The sequence below is a fragment of the Mesoplodon bidens genome (assembly GCF_964165515.1).
Source record: "Mesoplodon bidens genome assembly, chromosome: 8".
Lineage (NCBI taxonomy): Eukaryota > Metazoa > Chordata > Mammalia > Artiodactyla > Ziphiidae > Mesoplodon > Mesoplodon bidens.
In genome coordinates, this window is record NC_138165.1 from 110905789 (window position 1) to 110926206 (window position 20418).

Consider the following 20418-nt stretch of genomic DNA (forward strand, 5'->3'; position numbering starts at 1 on the left):
GCCTCATGGACATCATCACGTACCTGTAGCATTTGAGAACCTGACCAGTATGGAACTGTCCTATTAGGTGTCCCTTACACATAAAATAATCTAAGGGAGTATAAAATTACCTAACATTTAGAGATCTGTGTATAATATAAAAGAAAACAGTTGTTGAAATATAAAGAGCACACAACTCCTCTATTTAAAAAGTTATTAACTTCAACCTCTGTCACGTGTAAACCATCATTCTAAGTGTATATGGCACAGGCAGATGTATGTTTATCAAATCGTAAGACACCGTTAAAAGATGTGTCAGTGTTTTATATACCACTGAGAAAGAAAAAAAATTTTGCTAATTATAATCGTGAGCAACTTTGATGATAAGATATGCCCCAACTTCAGAGACGTCCAGATGCAAAATGGAGCACTTCAGAATGCACAAAATATAGTCGATAGGGTGGCATCTGAATTGGGTCTCTTACGAAAATGATTTCTCTTCCGATTCCTGAAGAGAAGTGAGTAAGGTTTTGAATGTAAGAAGAAAAGTAGGCTGATTTAAATGGACCACATTCAATTCGGAAAAAATTAAGACCCTGCTTTTCACTCAACACGCACTTGTTTTTAAAGCCAAAATGAAATATGCCGATTATTTGTGTGCTTAAGCCCCCCACCCACTTTTAGAAGAAAACATTTTCCCCCAGTGGTTTAATTGAAGCCTTTAAGCAAAAGCAAAGAAAATGTTTGTTTGACATTTATATCAGAAATACTGTATTATGGAGTATCTAAGCCTTCTCCTGTGTCTGCCCTAACCTTTCTGTGCTGTGTCCTCTGTTGCTTTGGTAGGAAGACAGTGAGCGCTACTCCCGTAGATCCAGAAGAAACACGTCGGTTAGTACCGTATTCATTCATTACCTCGGCGTTTTGACTGAAGTCTGATTTGCAGTTTTAATGGCTGAAATACATAAATTGTCTCTCTATCCATCTATCTATATATGTATATACATCTATCTATAGATCTGTATCTATATCTATATCTTAATGATACTTATGAAAGAAATTAACTAACACTTATACTGTTACCTAAACAAAGACTGTGAACTCAGCTTTTAGCATTGTGACCTGACTTTGGTGAGGGGAGGGTGTTTGAAAATTTTCTGAGTATTAATATATTCATGACAGTTTTAGTGCTTTTTTTGTTATTGAATACCCATGAATAATTTGCAGAGTAATATGCATTAAGCTACATGTTTGTAGGTTACCAGCGAAGTGAACAGCATCACTGTAGTGAAATTAAAGTCATGTTATCCAGAAACAGTCTTCTGTTAAACAGAGGTGCACAAACAAAGCCCTTCTGGCGAAAACCCAGGCTCACGTGCACTGAGATTTTCAGAGGGGCCTGATCTGCCCCCCTGCCATGTGTCGGCTCAGCCGCTTCCCCGAGAGCTGGTCATTGGTTTCTCTGTGTCTGTTACAGCATCGCCTCATGGTTGTTTTCATCCTTTCTTTTTACTAGGCGTCTGATGAAGATGAGCGCATGTCAGCGGGTAGCCGCGGAAGTCTGAGGGTCAGTAACCAGGATGGTGGAGTTTGCATGGTACAGTCTGTGTCCACGTCCCTGGCCCTTCCATCCCTGCATTCAAAGTTCTTGTTCATTATCCCTGTAGCCTTATAGTCAGTATCTAACTAAGGTGCTTATTTAAAATCTGTTCAGTGATGGGATGTTTCTTTGTGATGTAGAGATTATTGATACGCGTGAGCAGTTTTGTTGTCTTTCTCCCCCGAGAGGAAGTCCTCATTTCTTCATGTTGGTCCACATCACAAAGCTGCCCCATTTAGAGTAAGTTGCCTCATTGCTAGCGCGGTGAAGGGGAGCATGGAGGCTCATTCTGCCCTAATGGAAGTCCACGTGCTCGCCAGCAAATTGGAATCTCAGTTAAAGTAACTACAAGTTAAAGTAACTGTTATTCAGTGATGTTTCCCATAGCTCCTTGAGAGCTGCTGTAGGCTGCCGGTGGAAAACCGGAGCACACTGAATCCATCCAGCCTGGGGCCTCAGGAGCCTTTCCTTTCATCAACTATAATGAAATCTCTTCATCACTGACAGCCTGATGGTTGATAAACACAAATACACATTTTTCCTTAAACCTTCCAAAAATCTTCATAATTATACTTGAAAACATGGCATGCTTTGGGAAGTGAAGTAGAGAAAAACGTGTTTTGCTTAGTCCTTTAAGTCAGTGAATTAATCTGAGCGTGTCAGTGTAGTTTACCACTGGATTAAAGCTGCATCTCTCTGCTGGTAATAATTCGGTCTCAACGCAGCCACTCCATTTTACTGAAGGACTGTATGGGGCACAAGGCTTGTTTTTAATCACCGTGGCAATTAAATCGTGATGTAACTCCTAGCCTTCTTATATACGCACCAAATGTACATTTAATTTAGCTGTTTATAACAATAAACTATAAAGGTGATACAGGCAGCCTTCCATATACCCAGGTTCTGCATGATTCAACCAATCACGGATTAAAAATATTCGGAGGGAAAAATTCCAGAAAGTTCCATAAAGCAAAACTTGAACTGGCAATTATTTACATAGCATTTTACATTGTATTTACAACTATTCATGTAGCATTTATATCGTATTAGGTATTACAAGTAATCTAGAGATGACTGAATGTGTACAGGAGGGCGTGCGTAGGTTATATGCAAATACTACGCCATTTTATATAAGGGACTTGAGCATCTGCAGATTCTGGTATCTGGGGGGGTCCTGGAACCAACCCCCCGCAGATAGCAAAGGATGGCTGTACACTGTCGCTTTGCTGTTAACAGTTGTCATTGTCCTGAAGGTGCCAAAAGCATATCCATCGTGGTTTTACCGGAAAGTTACAGTTCAAAGGTGAAGTCAGTTAAAGAGCTTCCTTGCTATTTGAAACTTTCTCCTTAGCCATGTAGTTGTAACTTCCTCACATACCCTCTGACATGATTCACGCAAGAGGAAGTAAGATTTATGTAACCTAAACATTATCAATGCAAAACTCAGTTTGCAGAATCTGTAGACAAGGGTCGGAAATTACAGCTGTCCAGCAGGCACAGGAGAAGGTCGGGTCCTTGAAACCAAGTGAAGAAGTTACCTTTTCAAGGAGAAGGGGCGTGATCGTGTGAGCACAGGACTCACGTGACCACTGGCCAAGACGTTGGTGAGCTTGACAAGGGCACTTTTGATGGAAGTAGTGAGGGCAAAACCTGACTGTTTTGGGCTCAAGAGAGAAAAGGAGAGAGACTGGAGAAAGAACCCAAACTCTCTTTCAAAACAGCATTTTCCATCTGCGATCCTCCTTGAAATTCAAGATTTTGTTTGTACTTGCATTTTTCTAGGAAAATAATGTCACTTTCTTAAGATTCTCAGAGGGTTCCCTGATCCCAAAGAGCTTAAAACTATTGTATTATTAGTGGTTGTTTGGGTGTTTATAGCATTTATATCATTTTCAACGATTTTAACCAGAAATGAGCTAAATTTCTGTGCTGGACACCATTCTTTGCCAAGATACAAGCCTATTTGTTTTAGGATATAAAAGTTTATGGAGGAGCTCCACAATTAGGGTGCTGAGTAAGAGACGGGGAGAAGGTGGAAAGTCAGCAGTGGATGGGTTTTCGTCGTTAGCCGGGTGGCGTGCTCCCCTGCTGTTTCCCGTGATGCACTTGATCTAAAGAAATAACTCTTGTTAAAAATCACAGACCTTGAGAACTTGGATCCTGGGGATAAGCGTCAAGCCTTCTCATTTTTACAGACATAGAACAAGCCCAGAGCAGCGAGGAGGCCTGCTCAGGGCCAGGGTTCTGTGATAGCGTCAATCCCAAAGCCCCTCGGGGGCCCGGAAATGGCCTCTCCTGGTTGGTGGGCAAGCAGGGTCCCCACTGCGCCTCCCCCGCCAGGGGGGCTCATCTCAGTCCATCTCTGCGTAGGGCTGTTTTTCATCTTTTAATATTTGGAAATCTTTCGTTTGCAAAGTTCAAAGACCCTATCTTTTATCTCTTGACTTTCTCAAAATACAGGCCTTCAACTCCACTGACAGTGATGATCAACCCTTAAAAATGGAAGAAATTTTTTTTTCTAGCGTTTGTTTGGACATTCTCAGAAAACCTAGATTTAGATATCATTAGTACTTAATTTTCTTTACTTAAAAATTGAGAGTGACACATCTGTTGACCTTTTGCCTAATATAAATAGAATGTTTTAGGTAGAGGAGGAGAAAGGATTGCTCAGACTGCTTGAGATTCCATGAATTAGAGCAGCATCTGCCATGGAAGTTTTATTTAATGCTAATGGATTTTATGGTGATGCTAATGTAATTGCGTTTGTAAATACATAAGAGATCCTAGAAGTCATGAAAAAAATTTAATTTCATTAAGATTTTCAAGATTGCCTGTTTTTTGTTTTATGTTTCTGTTATGCCTTACGTAGCTTTTTAATTGATTTTGGGCAACTCTTTTCTGTTGTTTTTCTCTCCTATCCCACCTCTGACAGTCGCAGCCTGACGTGGAGTACGGGGGTCCCTACGCTTGGGTGAGATGATTGGGCAGACATGTGGCCTGATCCTAATCGTGTTGCGTGGGAGATAATAACCTGTGGCTTTCCACTAATCTCATGAGCATTTGTATACCTTTGTTTTAAAAGACACACATGCCACGCACCTGTTCTTACCTGGGGACTGAGAGCCGGAGGGCAGGTGCACACACCACAGTGAGCTCTCTTCTTCCCAGGGCCTCCTGGGTACAGCTCTGACCCTCATGGGTGGGTCTGGAACCCAGGTGTGGGTGCTTAACCATCTCCCGCACCCGGCGGCCTGTGAGCACCGCTGTCTGCCAGGCTTTGGGGTAGCAGCTGCAGACACCAGATGGGAAAGATGGTGTCTTCTTCAGGGAACTCAAATCAGATCAAGAATTCCCAAGCCTCTACATTTCCTTTAAAAGATTGAATTTAAAGTCATTTTATCTAATGAAAAATTTATTATTTTCTAATCTGTATCCTTTCACATTAAATGTCCCAGATGGCTCTTTGGCCAGAAAGTGCTCTTTGAGAAAGACCCCAAACCCAGTAACAAAGACGAAGCCTTTAGATTTAAATTCAGAATTTCCCTTCTTACACCCATCTAGAAGAGTTTGTATGCCTTATGCTTTCTGAAAACCTGTAAAGTTAAATTACACTAAAAGGAAGAAAAATGTAATCTCACCAGCATAAATCACACTCAGCATTAAAGTGACTCAGCACTGAAATTATTATAGCGGATTATACACTTCTTCACTTGAAGCACTTTTTCCAAAAGGATTTTGTGCTTCATTCATTCCATTGCATTGAAAAAATATCTAGCAAACTCTGGTTTTCAAAATATATTTTTACCCTTAAGATGATAACTAGCAGGACCATACATCGGCACAGCACACTTGTCCCCAGAGTCTCCCAGTGAGGCTGCTGTTCTCCACTTTAAAACTCAATTGAGTGCATCAAGGATTGCACGTCAAAGCTTTGATTTCGCCTTTCTTATTTTGTTTCCCGTCTCTAATGCCCCTGAAGGGGCTCTGTCTTTTGACTCAGTAGAATACCTAAAACTATGCATTAAAATAATAACAGTTGCCGTTTGCATGGTCACGCATGAAGCTGGTTATGCTTTGACAGACAGCATGTAGTCGTTAGCATTCTGACTGGTCACCAGTTACCGTCCGAATAACTGGTTTTGATGGGACATTTATTCTTATACCTTACTTATCCTCTTTTAGAAAATGCTGATTGGTGAATGTCTTTACTTTGTTCTGTCTTAGAGCAGTGCTTCTCAATGTTACTATATGTAAGATTCACCTGGGGAACTTGTTAAAATGCATATTCCCAGGCCTCTGGGTATTCCGATGTCCTGGGATGGGAAGCACGCCCCGTGACCAGGATGCAGGTGGTCTGAGGAGTGTTGGACAAAAATGGTGTAAAACAAAGCTAGGTGAACATCCGAGACCTGACTTAAGATGAAGGTGATATATGCCTTCTGTGGACTTTTTATTCTAATGTTGTTACAGTTAATTTCAACTCTCCTTATTACCCTCTTATGCCACTAAAAACAGCTCCACCCATCTGAATTCAACACAGAAAAACTACCCAAGAGGAGAAAGTTGGTGTGTTATTTAACAAGGTCAAAGTACTTCTCACTACAGAGATGTTGTTGGTGAGGTCTACAGATTTGGGAATACGTTGTAGGGATACATTCTCCATGACAGAGTTTCATTACAACAGAAAAGTGTGGATGTTCCACAAAGCCTTCAAAAGAAGGGTTTTTCCTGCATTTTCGTGGAAGGCCAGAAGAGAAAGGGACAACTGAAGGAGGGCACTTGCTCTCCCAACCTTCACCCACCCTCTGCTTTACGCTGCAGGCTAAATAAGAGAATGAGAAGATCAAAAAGGAAAAATCGGGCTTCCCTGGTGGCGCAGTGGTTGAGAGTCCACTTGCCGATGCAGGGGACACGGGTTCGTGCCCCGGTTCAGGAAGATCCCACATGCCGCGGAGCGGCTGCACCCGTGAGCCATGGCCGCTGAGCCTGCGCGTGCGGAGCCTGTGCTCCGCAACAGGAGAGGCCACAACAGTGAGAGGCCCGCGTACTGCAAAAAAAAAAAAAAAAAGGAAAAATCCATCTACAGCAGTGTGTATTTTATAAGCAACAGTGGAAAGCCAGAGGGTTTATATATGTAATACATTTTTCTTCCTTATTTATTAGCAAGGTAAAAATCATCTAAAATTGATTGATGTTAGCCTTCAATATTAATTTTTTCCAGAAACTAGCTTCTAAACAGATACCAAAGGAATAAGACTGAGGTCTGAAATATACAAGTCCTTGACGTGCAAGATTATTTCTCTCGAGAGAGAAAAAGAAATTAGACTGAATAAAATTCCTGCCAGTCGCCAAAGGTTTTTTACTATCACATTTATTTCAGAAATGTTTTAGGGCTTCCCTGGTGGCGCAGTGGTTGTGAGTCCGCCTGCCGATGCAGGGGACACGGGTTCGTGCCCTGGTCTGGGAAGATCCCACATGCCGCGGAGCGGCTGGGCCCGTGAGCCATGGCCGCTGAGCCTGCGCGTCCGGAGCCTGTGCTCCGCAATGGGAGAGGCCACAACGGTGAGAGGCCCGCGTACCACACACACACACACACACACACAAAAAAAAATGTTTTAATGTACTCATAGTTTTAATTTTTAATTCTGAAGGATTTCTACATACTCTTTTTCATTTAGAAACTTCGAATAGACTTGCTTTTGAATTGTAACACAAGTACACAGTTTTATAGTCAGGGTTTCATGAGTCTGGATTTATAATCTGCCTGGAAATCCATATATTTATTCTTCATCAACGTCACAGCTGCATAATATGTGCTGAACCGTCTCCCCTCCCCCGAACTTTTAACAAGGAAACGTATCCTGTCCTTCCTCGGTACCAAGCACTTACGCATACAGTCAGCACTGATCTGGGCACTCATTTTAATCAGCTTTAATCCTCACAGTGGCCTTGTAAAGTATTTATTACCCTGCATGTTTTCACAGCCAAGGAGGTAGAGGTTCCAGTGGATTAAATAACTTGCCTAAAGTCATATGACAAAGCTTCTACTTGGAATCTCGACTCAGGTCCATGATCCCCTGGCATCTCCTTCCATTTTTAGCATTTGTGGGGACTGCTCCTCCTTTTTCTGTCTCAGGAGCTGGTTATGTCCCTGACACTTGGCAGCTCTTATCTTGAATCAGCAGAAATTTCCTTATAGATGAATGAGAGCAGTTCTAGAGCCCGAGCTTAGGCTGGGAATCGGGAAGAGAAGGGAGACAAGCCTATGCTTAACTGAATCGTTCTCTTTTTTTCTGGAGAACAAAGTATGAAATCATGAAATATGTGCTCAGATTTCACTTTGAAAAATAAAGTAGGAGGACTGGATGAATGAAAAACTGATAGAGAGGATATACTGCCATGATAGACATTTTTTCCATGATGAACATTTGCATCTATAAATTGAGTAGAAGCTCTCTCTGAATCTTCTGAATACAGTTTCATGATGAGCCGTGGTTTTTAAGGACTTCACGCTGAACCAAGAACTCAAGACAAATTGACTCAGGTGGAGGTCATCAGCCCACGTTGCCTGGCATCCAGGCTCCTCACGGGCTGGGATTCCCGCATCATCAGCACAAAACTAGAACCAAAAACTGCCGAGGAAAGCAAGGGCACCCAGGCCCGTGCGCCTCACTCTATGGGGACTTGGCATTTCCTCCCGTCCCCTAGTGAGTGCCCCATAGTCGCCGGTGACACTAAGAGGGTGATGTGATCCGCCTACGGGGCTGGTTTCTCCTGAGGCGCAGTCGAGCAGATCAGGAGCGTGGAGGCAGCGGGGGGCCTGCCGGGATGTGTGCTACCCTGGCCGTGTCCATCCGCTCGACTCCAGAAACTCACTTCATACCCGGCGAATTCTTCCCTGCTCGTCTGTACCTGTGTCTGCATTTGTATACTGATGTCCGTTTTTCTCCTTTTCTTCGCTGAAACAGACAAATGGTTATGATGGAGAATTGTATGGATCACAGGCCCTGAATAGAAGATCTGGCAGGGTTAGTAAATTTGCATGACACAAAATTCAAACAGGTTGCTGCAAAGCTTTTTTAAAATATCGCTAAATTTAGCTTCTTTGGTTCTTTCCTGTGTTATACTAGTTGTGTGTGTGTGTGTGTGTGTGTGTGCATGATAGAATGAAAACTAATGTTTTTCAGTTGGTTACCGATGTTAGACTGTTCGTCTTCTAACATTCTAAGTGTTAAGGTAAGAGATGGACATTGAAAGGAATCTCTTAGGTATTAAAAGGTCGAATTAAGTACTAGCTCCTTCATTATTTTATTGCCCTGGGTGTATGTGTGTAATGTGCATATGAAGTGTATCCCACTCTCAAATATACTTAAGTTCAACATTTCCACTGTTGTCCACCTCTCTCATTGGTAATTTCAAAGACACATACCCTAGAGCCTGTGTTTTGCTGAACAGTGATGCTCGCAGTGCTCACAGCTCCAGGGTAGGAAGCAGAAGAGGAGCTGAGGGATGCTGTCCCAGGGGAGAGAGGAGAAGAAGTGAACCAATAGCAGGGCAGTCGGGAAGAAGTGGGGGAGGTCTCAGGGTTTCCTAAGGAAGTCATTGGGGATTTCAGGTGGTTAAACCAGATACATTTTAATTCAGTTTCCTGACCTGCTGCAGATCTCTTATACATTAAATTATCTAAAATCTTCCTGTTCCTGCATTTGCTTCATTTATTTTCTTGTAGTAATAAATTTTACTAGCTATATAAAACAGTATTTCTTTTCATTTGCCTTAATTATATTAAGCAATATCATATATACACTTAAATTATATTTTCAGGTTTCAAAGGGGTACCGGGACACCCTCTTAGCGTTCTGAAACTGGCCAGTCAGGTTTTACCTTCTCGTTCCTATTAAGGATTGCATACACTTCTGTTTCCGCTAAGCTTTTCTCATTCCAAACTAAAAAATCCTCCCAGTTTAAAGGCTGTGTCTTCCTCTTTATGTTGCCTTTTGCACTGACAGCCTTTGGACTTTCTCAAGCTCTGTTACGTTTTTCTTTAAGGTAATACAGCACTCCGGGGACAGAAGCAAGCAACATCCTTTCCGTTCTTGCAGGATGTTGACAGTTTTGCTTCCTGTGCTCAGCAGCCCTGAGGGCTGTTTAGTGCTGGCTTTATAGGACAGGAGCTCTGATGGCTTCCCACTGCTTGTTGGGGTTGAATTGACTACTTTAGTAACTAACTTTTCACCCTAAATGCATAGTTTCACCGTATTGATCACAAAGAGTCACAGTTCAGAGTTGGAAGGTACTTTAGAAGTTCTTTAGTCCAACTTCTACCCAATATTACATTCTTCTCTAGAGCATCCCAGACATGTAGTTGCCAGCATGTCTGTGACCATACAAGGTGGCATCAAGCTTTATGTTGTACATATATCCATATATTTTAATCTTTGATTTTTATGTTGAAATGGTAGAAGTGTGCCTTACGATTTAGTTAAGATTAAGTAATGCCTCTAGAAATCCGATGCAAAAGAACTTGATTTTAAAACTGTTCACCACAGAGTGAAATTGGATATAAAATTGATTTAATAAATAATCGAGAAATACTACATTGGCCAAAAAGTGCGTTCGGGTTACAAAAACCCAAACAAAGTTTTTGGCCAACCCAGTACAATGACTGAAGGAGCAAGCAACGTACTTCTAATGTAGCATCTTATATAGGAGCAGAAAACTCCAGGAACAGTGTAAGGATGGGCTTGGAGAAAAATTGGATGGGAATGAGAAATTTCATAGACGTCAGAAGTACCAGCCTGTGGGCAGGAACAAGATGCCCAGACTGATGATGTTTGATTCCTCCCTGGAGCTTCAGGGCTGAGCTGTAGCCCTCAGACGTGCTGGGCTGAGGAAAGAGTGAAAATTGTGCAATAAATGGCATTTTAGTTACCTAAGAAGAGATGTCATATGGAACGTCTAGACTCAGGTTATAGATGGTCCTTCATGAGATTTAGCAAGGAATTACAGATAATAATAGCTAAATTTAAATATAAATAGTTAAATAATGATAATAGTTAAATCACACAACCTCACTGAGATACAAACGCTGAAAAGTGAAACACAGCGTAGAACCCCTAGTGGTTAAGGGTTTCTGCTGTAGTAGCGGGTATCAGTTCTCTAGCTGCCTCTGCGTTCCTGGAGTACTAATACTGGTTTGGTTGTGTCATTCCATATTTGCTTTTTGACCGGGACAGGCGGTGCTTTGGGGAGCGTACGGAAGTGCTCATCACTTACCTTGTCTTCTTTGCTGCTCAGAATTCCAGCTAGGGCGGTGACAGCAGGTTCTCTGCTTTGTCATCATCCGAGAGGACACCTTGGTTGGTTTCCATTTAACTCTTTCACACCCTCTCTGCAGAAACTGCAGGTTTTGTAGCATGCAGTCCTGTATGCGTAAAGTCTACTCTCCTTTCTCTTTGAACGTCTATTTTATGAAGTTTCATTGGGATAACTGTTAAAGTCCATTTTGGGGTGGTGATTAACATGGTATATTTACCTTGGATTTAGCCCACTCTCTTGCATTTGAATTCAGATTCAAATGTTGGAATACAAATTGTGGTGTTGGGTTAGGTACGGTGAAAGCAAGTATGTGGCTGTTTAGTAGTTGGAATTAATCAAAAGGGAAAGAAGAAAGCCCTGAAATTCTTTCCTTGAGAATTCTTGAAAGCAGAATTACTTTGCAGGGTACATGCATACTTGGGGCAGTTTCACAAGGATGGAATAGACTTGGAATGAAAATCAAATCAAATCCAAACGTCCACACAATAACATTCCTTCCCATACTTTAAGAACATACACCAATCTTGATAGGCAAATATTTCTCAATTATTTAAGAGCCCTAATAGGTAAGGCTTGTTTATCCTGCCTCGGTGAGATTTGTATTCACTCAGCAAATATTAGGGAACTAGTTCAGGTAGGGAAGTCACAGAGACAAGCAGGTGAATTAGATCCGCCGGAAGCATTTACTTCTAAAACAGAATACAGACCCCCTCCCCGCCCCCCGCCCCTCGCACTAGTACAGAAACTGATTTTGCCAGGAAGTGTCATAACAAAGAACGTCAACGGAATCTTAAAGAATACGTAGGGGAAAAGAAAGAATAAATAGAAACTAACCAGGTAGAGCCACAGTAGTCTCACCCTAGTCCTCCCTTCGTCCTCACCCCTGTCGTGCCTCAGCCCCGCCCCCAACTTTCTACTCCTGCTGCGTGGGGAGGGCGGAAGGGGGCGTTCCAGACACTGCCGCAGCTTCTCCGTCTCCCCATCAGCTTGCCCACGCCCCAGACTCCCCCCCGCTGCCCCCCATAATAACAAATACACCAACCCTGCCTTCCCCTAGTATGTGAACTCTGGCTGAATATAAGATCTGGTAAGCACCAAAGGATTGGCGGGTTTTGACACCTTGAGTCTTTTGTGTATTGTGTGCATTTTCTTAATTCAGCGGGAGATTTTGCTTTTGAAAAGAGCACTTCGTCATTCAGAAAACTTTACTTCCAAGCGTAGATACTTTCTGTAAAATAGAACATGGTGTTAGTTATCTAATACTTGGATGTGAATGTATTCACCAAAATTAATTGACAACATGGCTTCTACCCAAGGGCATTCTCCCAACCACTGGAACAAGTTTCAGGGTTTGTGTTCAAATATTAGAAACTCCCTGCCCACCCCAGGATTCCGCTTGCCTGCCCCTCAGGTCATTCTGGTGCACCTGATCCTAAGGCATAGGAACGACAGGCACAAGTTACGGGGTCTCGAAAGGACGGGGAAGTGTCTTAGGGTGCCACCAAGTTACCTGAGCAGAGCTACTTCATCCCCTTAAAGGGCTGCCCTGGGTTTGTGTGATCAGTAGAATACTGCTGACATGGAAATCTGAAACAGCTAGCCTCCTCTTCAAGGGTCCTTTAATGTGGATAGAACATTTTATTTGGGGAAACCGCTAATTTATATAGTAGTATTCCCCAGAAATCTCGTATAGACTGTTGGCCTCAGAAATGTACCACTGAATCTATCATGTGTTCTGTGAATACTGTGAATACTGAACACATGTGCATTGTGTAAATACCTAAGCAAGCCCGAGATCATCTCCAATGAAATATTTTATTACGTAGAATAGAGGTCACTATCTCTGCAAATTCCTGATTTTGAGTTTTTCCCACCAAACTGTAAAAATTAGAATTTGCATTAGAAAGACCTTCAAAACCCCACTGACCTTGCTATCAATTCAAATTAATGCAACCTGTTTTTGCCTCTGTGTAGACTCACAAGTCCTAATTTAGTCCCAGGTAATAGTTTTGTCAGTTAACTGGACGGTCTTTATTTCCTTCCCCTCATTCTCTCTTCCCGGCAAGTGCGTGTCCTTTACCGATCTTGTTGCAGAAGTCAGTTTCGTGTGAATTGATGCTGCCTTTGAAATGAAATAAAGCTGTGAGCCTTTTTCCCCTCCGGCCCGTTTTCTCTGATTACAGGGACTTTGCCGCTCCGACTTCGGGCTTCTCAGTCGTGGCCTTGCTCCCAAACCCCCGTCTGCCCAGGATGGAAACCGGGTCTGTCCTCCTTTTCACATCATTCTTCCCTCTCCTTTCCTTCTGTTGTCACTTGAATTGCTGATTAAATGGACGTGGATACTTCAGCCTCTCCCATGTGAAGTCCAAAGAGCAAAAAAGCTCAGTAGATGTTTCAATTGGCTTGACTAACTGGCTAAGACTTTTCTCATCCTTTTAAAGCAAATCCAAAATCATTTAAGACCTTACAATTTTTTTTAAAAAGGAGTTTAGGGAAAAGGAGGCTCTATTAAATGTATATTTTCAAAATCTCAAGTCCAAAAAATTGGTCTCTTGGGTCTCTCCTCCTTTTCCAGCAATTGTTCCCCATTTGGGGTTTCCTTTGTTTTTTAAAAACACATTTTTCTCCTGTAAATGTATCCAGGAAGCAATTTGGAAGGCTTTTGTGCATAATCTAACTCCTCCGTCTTGGAAAGTGGGGAGAACAGCGTTATTCCTCCGGCTCGCTCTCCGCTGTCTTTCCTGTTTGTACAAGGCCACCCCCGAGGTGCTTGGCCTTTTTAGCTCCAGGTATAGGAGTCCTGTTCTCGTAGGAGGAGGTTGGAGGCCGAGCTCCAAGAACACATCACGTTATGGAGGTTGAACTGCCACCTCCCTGCACTCTCGTGTCCCTTGCGTTGCTGAGTGATTCATCCCTGTTCCTGCATGTTCCCTGACCGGCTTGTGCGCCCCCTGCCCTGGGCTCTCCGTGGCCTCTGCCAGTAAACAGGTTATGATGCTCTTCGGAGGTGAGGCTCAGGTCACACCAGCGAGCTGCCCTTGTGTTCCAGCACACCCCGCACAGGCTCCGTCTCTGTTCGGGTGTGGGTTCCCCTGTGCCAGGGACGTGCCAGCCCTGGGCAGCTGAAGCCCCCCTACAGCTCCTGTGTATCTTGGAGGCTGTTGCTGGGATCCTCTGATAGAAGCAAACAGGCTCTTCCTGCCCCACTGTTGCTGTGGGGAAGTCTGTGTATTAACACCCCCAAGTGCTTTCTTCACCTGGGATTTTGAGTCGTGGGTTTGGGCTCTTGCTGGTGTCGTTGACATTGTCACCATTCTATCTCGCTCCCTGACCCTTTCTCCTAGGAATGCCTGAAAAGAGATGCCCGAAAGTAGCCGTATTTCAGAGGTTCTGGGGAAGTTCACTATGTTTAAAGTTAAAAATCATCTCATGTTTATTTTTCTTGTAAGTGTGGGTTTCTATCTATCAGAGGTACTGAAGGCATGGTGCCTTTGTGGACTTCTTTTCCTTCTAACAGCCGTACAATAACTTGGCTGTCATGATCACCAAAAGCATCATGATTACCTTATCACTATTATTTGTTGCTGTTTTTTCAAGGGTTTAAAAACCTGCCATTTGCTTTCATCCTCCAGCCCTCCTATATGTACGGCGCTGCCCGGCCGGCTGGGAGTTACCGGGTGCGTGTGCTTCCCACAACCCCTTGCCCGCTCCTGCCCCCTCCGCCCATCACCCCCCCCACTCCGCCTAACCGCCCCCCCCCGCCCCTCAGCGCGCATGCGCGCCCCTCCCCCACCGAACACCTGCTCTGAGTGCGGTGGACTTACCTGTTTGCAGCCCTTCTGGGGGTGAATTACCCCTTTCTGTGGAGTTTACACTTGCAGCCCCCTTTGGCCAGATCTGGGGTTTATTTCTCCCGACAGTTGACAATAGCTGGGGAAGACACGTGTTTGTATAGGATTGTTAGCGGGGATAAAGTATTGGCAACATTTACTTAATCTATTGGCAAAAAAGAAAGATAGCTTTTGATTGCTTTGGTAACCTTAACAGATACTACTCCATTATGTTATATTATCTTGGAAATTTCCAGTTTTAAGTACCAGGTACTTATGCCCTGCAGGAAACTTAAGTATTCAAAGTAGCTATACTCTTATTGTTAATAACTTTCTGAATTTCCATCAGATTGCACACTTATGAATTAGATGTATAACCGGTCCAGCAAACCCGCTGTGTCCTCAAGGAGAAATAGGGGAAATTAAAGTTCCATTCATGGTATTGTAAGCTCCTGTGTACCCTCATTTACCCTTAGTGATTAATTACATAGGATTTTCGAGTTAATGAAATGTTCTACTCTCTAGTTAGCAATTCTTAAAGAATTATAAAATAATTGAGCTATAATCAACATGCTATTTTTATTACAAAGTCACTTCATATTGGAGTAACTTTCTAAGCATCAGCTATGAGGATGCCATGAGAAAATTCAGGATATTTGAACTATCTGCTCGTTTTAAATCTAGATTAACAAGTTTTTACTTAGCAAGGAATATTTTTCAGAGTCATAGATTTAAAGGAGATTCCATTGCATGCCAGTTGGTTGACAGCAACTAAAACTTCTCTCACTTGGACTTTTGCACGACCCTGTTTTTTTGCTGCACAGTCTTTGCCTGTGGAGGTGGTTTTGAGCCTTTCCTGCATGTCTTCCATTGTGATGTTTTTCAGGACGTGTTCCTGGCATGTGTCACTCTTCCTTAGCTTACATTTCAGTGTTTCCTGGGTGACGATGGAGAGAGGAAAGGTGTCCTGTCCTGACAGTCTGTTTTCGTCACAGGCGTCTGTGTCGGATGAGAGCAGTCTCGGTGGGGCTCGGCGGAGCAGTGCCTGCGGTTCCCACGCTGTAAGGCGTTTTCTGTGTTTCCCGAGCTTTCTGCCGCATGACCCTGGGGTGACTCTCAGCACAGCTTCAGCCCTGGGAGATAACTAACCAGCGTTATAGGGAGGAAACAGTGTCTCATCCCAGTTTTCCATGATAATAAGGGTCATGGATAACGTAAGTCATATAGCCTTTGGTGGTTAGTTTAATGTCCTCACTCATCAGTTTATGTTGAGGTCAAAGGGAGAATTCATCTTAATTGAGTTTCATCTGCTCTTTGCCTGCAACAAGGGATGAAGTGATCTTATAATAATAAAAGGAGTCAAAGAGTCAAAAGGGAATTCAACAGGCCACAAAGTATTCTCACCTCTGGATGATGGAGGAAGATGAACAAATTTAAGGACTAGAATATTACACATAAGGAATTTCCTTTTTGTATTTTGTTGTCTTTTCACCTCTTTGAAGGATTGGAAGTGATAGGGTTTCTCAATAAAGGTGTAGTAGTTGTACAAGAAATACTTGTTGAATGAAAAAGATGAGTGAATGAATGAAGGATAAAGGTAAACAAAATGGGATCAGCCCATGGAAGTGAGGAAACTGATTGACCTGTCCTGAGGATCAGTTGAAACTGGGCATTGGACCCAATCAGCCCTCCCCAGGGGCGGACGCTTCTGCATCCTGAGGCTCCTGCACAAATCCTAGAAAGATGCATCCACGCCCCACATGAACTATGATGGCTTAAGAAATACTTGAAAGTGCTTTTATAATTTTGCTTTTGGAAGTAATTGACTACTTAATTAATTGGCTAAATGATCCAGCTTTATGATTTATTATATTTCTCCAGTCATGAATATTCAGGAATTCTTATGAAGTAAGCCAGGGTAGCCTACAGTTTTCTTCAGAATGTAGTTTTTATAAATGTTAATTATAATAATTGATGTAACATGAGTTTTAAAATTTTTTATTGGGGTATAGTTGATCTACAGTGTTGTGTTAGTTTTAGGTGTACAGCAAAGTGAATCAGTTATACATATGTCCACTCTTTTTTAGATTCTTTTCCCATATAGGCCATTACAGAGTATTGAGCAGAGTTCTCTGTGCTGTACAGTAGGTCCATATTAGTTATCTGTCTTATACGTAGTGGTGAGTATGTGTCAGTCCCACGCAGCATGGGTTTTTGTTGACATCTAATTAAACACTTGCATTGAACAATTTTATATTGCATAAAATTTTAATGCAGTGGAACCCGCTATATTAAATCTTTTTCCAAGTTCTTAAATATTTTTGTAGGCCCTTAAAAATCTCATAAACCATACCTAATGGATGAGATAGTTCAGGCCTATAGGACGGATAAAATGCAACTAAATGATTTTCTTTTATCAGTCAGAGGCAGCAACCTAATTCTTTAAGAGGATGGATCTTCCCAGGCACCAAAGCAGAACTTCTAATGTCCGGCGGGATGTACGTCTCATAGATTCTCTTTAAATGTTGCCTCTGTAGATGGACTTTTTCAAGTAGCTGATTCCTGACCTTCGGGGCACTGTGACTGGCATCGCTGATTGCTCTTTTGTGTAGCAGTTATTTGGTGCTTTAAACCCTCCCGTAGGAACTGCCTGGGAGGTATGGCTTTAGGGAGTTAGGAAGTAAAAGGTCTTCTTGTCCCGACAGCAGAATGCCTAAAATAGGGCTCACGTCCCTGGTCTCACACCAGCCTGAAGAAATAAAAGAGAATCAAAAGATATACTTTTTCTGCACCTAACACTGCACTCTCTTGCAAAAGGAGCACAGCATGCGTTTGCTGGATTAAACGGGACACATTGAACCCCAGGATAAAATCCCTCAGAAGAGATCTCTGGGCCATCAGCTGTGTGCCAGCCACAGATCAGCAGGCCTGGTGGGAGGGAAGGTTCACTGACCTCTCATCCTTTCCCATCTCCACCCCACCCCCAGCCCTCAGGATAGCCCTGCAAGGGGATGCGGAGTTCCCCACGCCCAGGAATGCTGTCTCCCCAGGCTCTCTATGCAGCTAGGAGCTGTGGCCGCTGACAAATACACATACAAAAATGTGAGGACACTGCGCCTTGGGGGTCCCTCCTGTCCTGACTTGTAGTACTGTGAGCTGAGTCCAGGCTGACCCCAGGCCTGCCCAAGACAGTCCTGAGCCCACTTTCAAAGACTTGTCCCCATCTCCATTCTCCCAAGAAATTAGCCTCAGACACAGTATGTGTTTACAATTAAAGGACTAATTACAATTACAGTTAAATGATTAAATGACTGGTTCTTGAAAGCAGAACGGTTTTGCTTCAAAACCTCTCTATTCGGTACCTTCCTTACCATTAGTAAGCTGTGTGCATGTTGTAGGAAGGACTCTTGGCCGTGTGTGACGTGACCTTCTTAGTTCTGACCCTCTGGGAAGCGGTCATCACCACCGATGCCAGTTGGTCCAGGAGCCGTGAAAGTTGTTTCTAGCAGAAAGTGACAGCTTGAGAAAAGCCCAGCTTGTATTCTCTTGCATAATCCTCAGAACCTGTGTGGTCAGTGTCTCTACTTCATGACATAGATGACAAGATATGTAACTTTCGCAAGGTCTCATGGCCGATAAGAGATGGACCCTGGACTCAGATCTTGCTATTGAATAACTTACTTCAGCCCACATTAGCCACGCTGACTCCAGAGTATGGGCGACTTCACAGGTGCCACATGGACCACAGTGACACAGACTTTACACTTACTCTTTTCCACATGATCAAGTCAGACCGGATGATCTTGAGACTCAGGAGTTGGGGAAACTTGGGTCAGAGATAAACCGTATTAACAACAATCTGTCATATCTCAGCACCACAAACCAGGACTCGAATGACCTAGGATACACTAGGATTTGTCTACAGGAGGGAGTCTTCCTCTCTCTTGTGTCAGCAAACCCGAAGGCGAAATACTTCTGCTTTAAAGTGCTGACGTTAGGTGTTTTCCTTTATTTTGAACAATAAAGCTAAAAGGTGAGCCTAGTAATGCTGGTAGATTTCTTGTATGTGCCATACATGACAGTGATTCTTACAGTGTATGTACAGCTGTATTACCTGTGCATCTGAAATAGCATCTTACACCTAAGTGTAAATACACAATAAATATGTATCCAACATAGGAATGAGTCCCGGCAAGATGGGTCTGGGGAATTCGCTCATCTTGACCAAGGCTATTTACAGCCTAAACTTGAAATGGTTCATTCAGCAAGTATTGCTCAAGTACCTACTGTGTGCCAGGCCTCGTCTGGTCGCTGGGGATTCAGCAGGGAACAAAATAGACACAGACTCTGCCCTGGGGAATTCCTCTCTGGTGGATAAGCAGGCAAACTGAGATGGTATTTACGATAAGGATCTAGAGCACCCCTGAAGGTTTGTGGCCCGTATAACCTGCAGTAGGAATGGTGCCTGCGGGTCTCCAGGGGGCCTGGGGGCAGGGAGAGGACAGTCCGCACAGGCCTCGAAGACCAGCTTCTCAGTCGGCCAGTGCCTGTGGTCCTAAATGGTGTTCGAGTTCCGCCTCCCCTCCCACCCTCCCCCCGCCCTGCCTTGTTCAAGAGGAAGGTAAGATTTTCTTTTTAAGGTCTCATGAAGTGCTTTTATTTTATGATATTCTTCAGATAGGTACATACTTTTTTTTAACATCTTTATTGGAGTATAATTGCTTGACAATGTGGTGTTAGATTCTGCTGTATAGCAAAGTGACTTGTAGTGAGGTGGATGGACTTAGAGTCTATCATACAGAGTGAAGTAAGTCAGAAGGAGAAAAACAAGTACCATATGCTAACACATATGTATGGAATGTAAAAAAAATGGCTCTGAAGAACCTAGGGGCAGGACAGGAATAAAGACGCAGACGTAGAGAATGGACTTGAGGACACGGGGCAGGCTTAAGGGGAAGCTGGGACGAAGTGAGAGAGCGGCATGGACATATACACACTACCAAATGTAAAATAGATAGCTAGTGGGAAGCAGCCGCATAGCACAGGGAGATCAGCTCGGTGCTTTGTGACCACCTAGAGGGGTGGGATAGGGAGGGTGGGAGGGCGGGGATAAGGGGTATATGTACACATATAGGAAGGTAAGATTTTGTTGTTATTGTTAAACTGAAAATGCATTTAGGGCTATCACAAATGTGAATACAAATCGAAGTTAAGAGGGCATAGCCTCCAGATACACGAGTTGCTGGTGTTTTCCTTTACTAGAAGAGAGAAAGTTTAGGTAGATGGGTAGACAGATGTACACGCAGGCCACCAGATAGAAGGTCTTGTGGCACTTTAAAAAGCCTTGCCTGATTTCGTATTAACCCTAAATCTTATTTTGTATTCACCTGCAAAGATAGTAGAGGAGCAAACTTTTGCATTTTGCCCCGAAGCCAGCCCCGCTTGTCTGGCTCTTCAGTTTCTGTGCCGGCAGGTAGCTCACGTTCTCAAGACCTGTCTCTTCCACATCGTGGAGGCTTTTCTGCGCCGAAACCAGGTGTCCTCCACACCCCAGCTGAACAGATGCTCTGTGTTACTTTCTTCCTACTAACCAAGAAATCTGTGTTCTTTTGATAGTGTGATTAAGTTTTGTGTTCTGAGTGGCCACATGTCGATGCTGGGAAGACACAGCCTCCTTTCCCAGGGCCGGCC

General features: G+C 43.3%; 1 protein-coding gene across 35 annotated transcripts in view; it reads left to right on the forward strand.

Moving 5' to 3' along the window:
• Nucleotides 1–20418, forward strand: part of LRRFIP1 (LRR binding FLII interacting protein 1) — a 145896-nt gene that overhangs the window by 88841 nt on the left and 36637 nt on the right. For 6 of the 35 annotated variants that reach the window (XM_081241649.1, XM_081241628.1, XM_081241636.1 and 3 more), the window contains exons 5-8: nucleotides 826–870; nucleotides 1496–1546; nucleotides 14530–14574; nucleotides 15723–15788. The exons of 5 other annotated variants lie outside the window; for them this stretch is intronic. In XM_081241649.1, coding sequence (XP_081097775.1) covers nucleotides 826–870; nucleotides 1496–1546; nucleotides 14530–14574; nucleotides 15723–15788 — 207 coding nt within the window. Of the gene's footprint in view, nucleotides 1–825; nucleotides 871–1495; nucleotides 1577–4511; nucleotides 4551–8547; nucleotides 8608–13080; nucleotides 13159–14242; nucleotides 14342–14529; nucleotides 14575–15722; nucleotides 15789–20418 lie in introns of those variants that run through there. 24 more of the 35 variants (XM_081241637.1, XM_081241645.1, XM_081241647.1 and 21 more) reach the window with 15 other exon arrangements.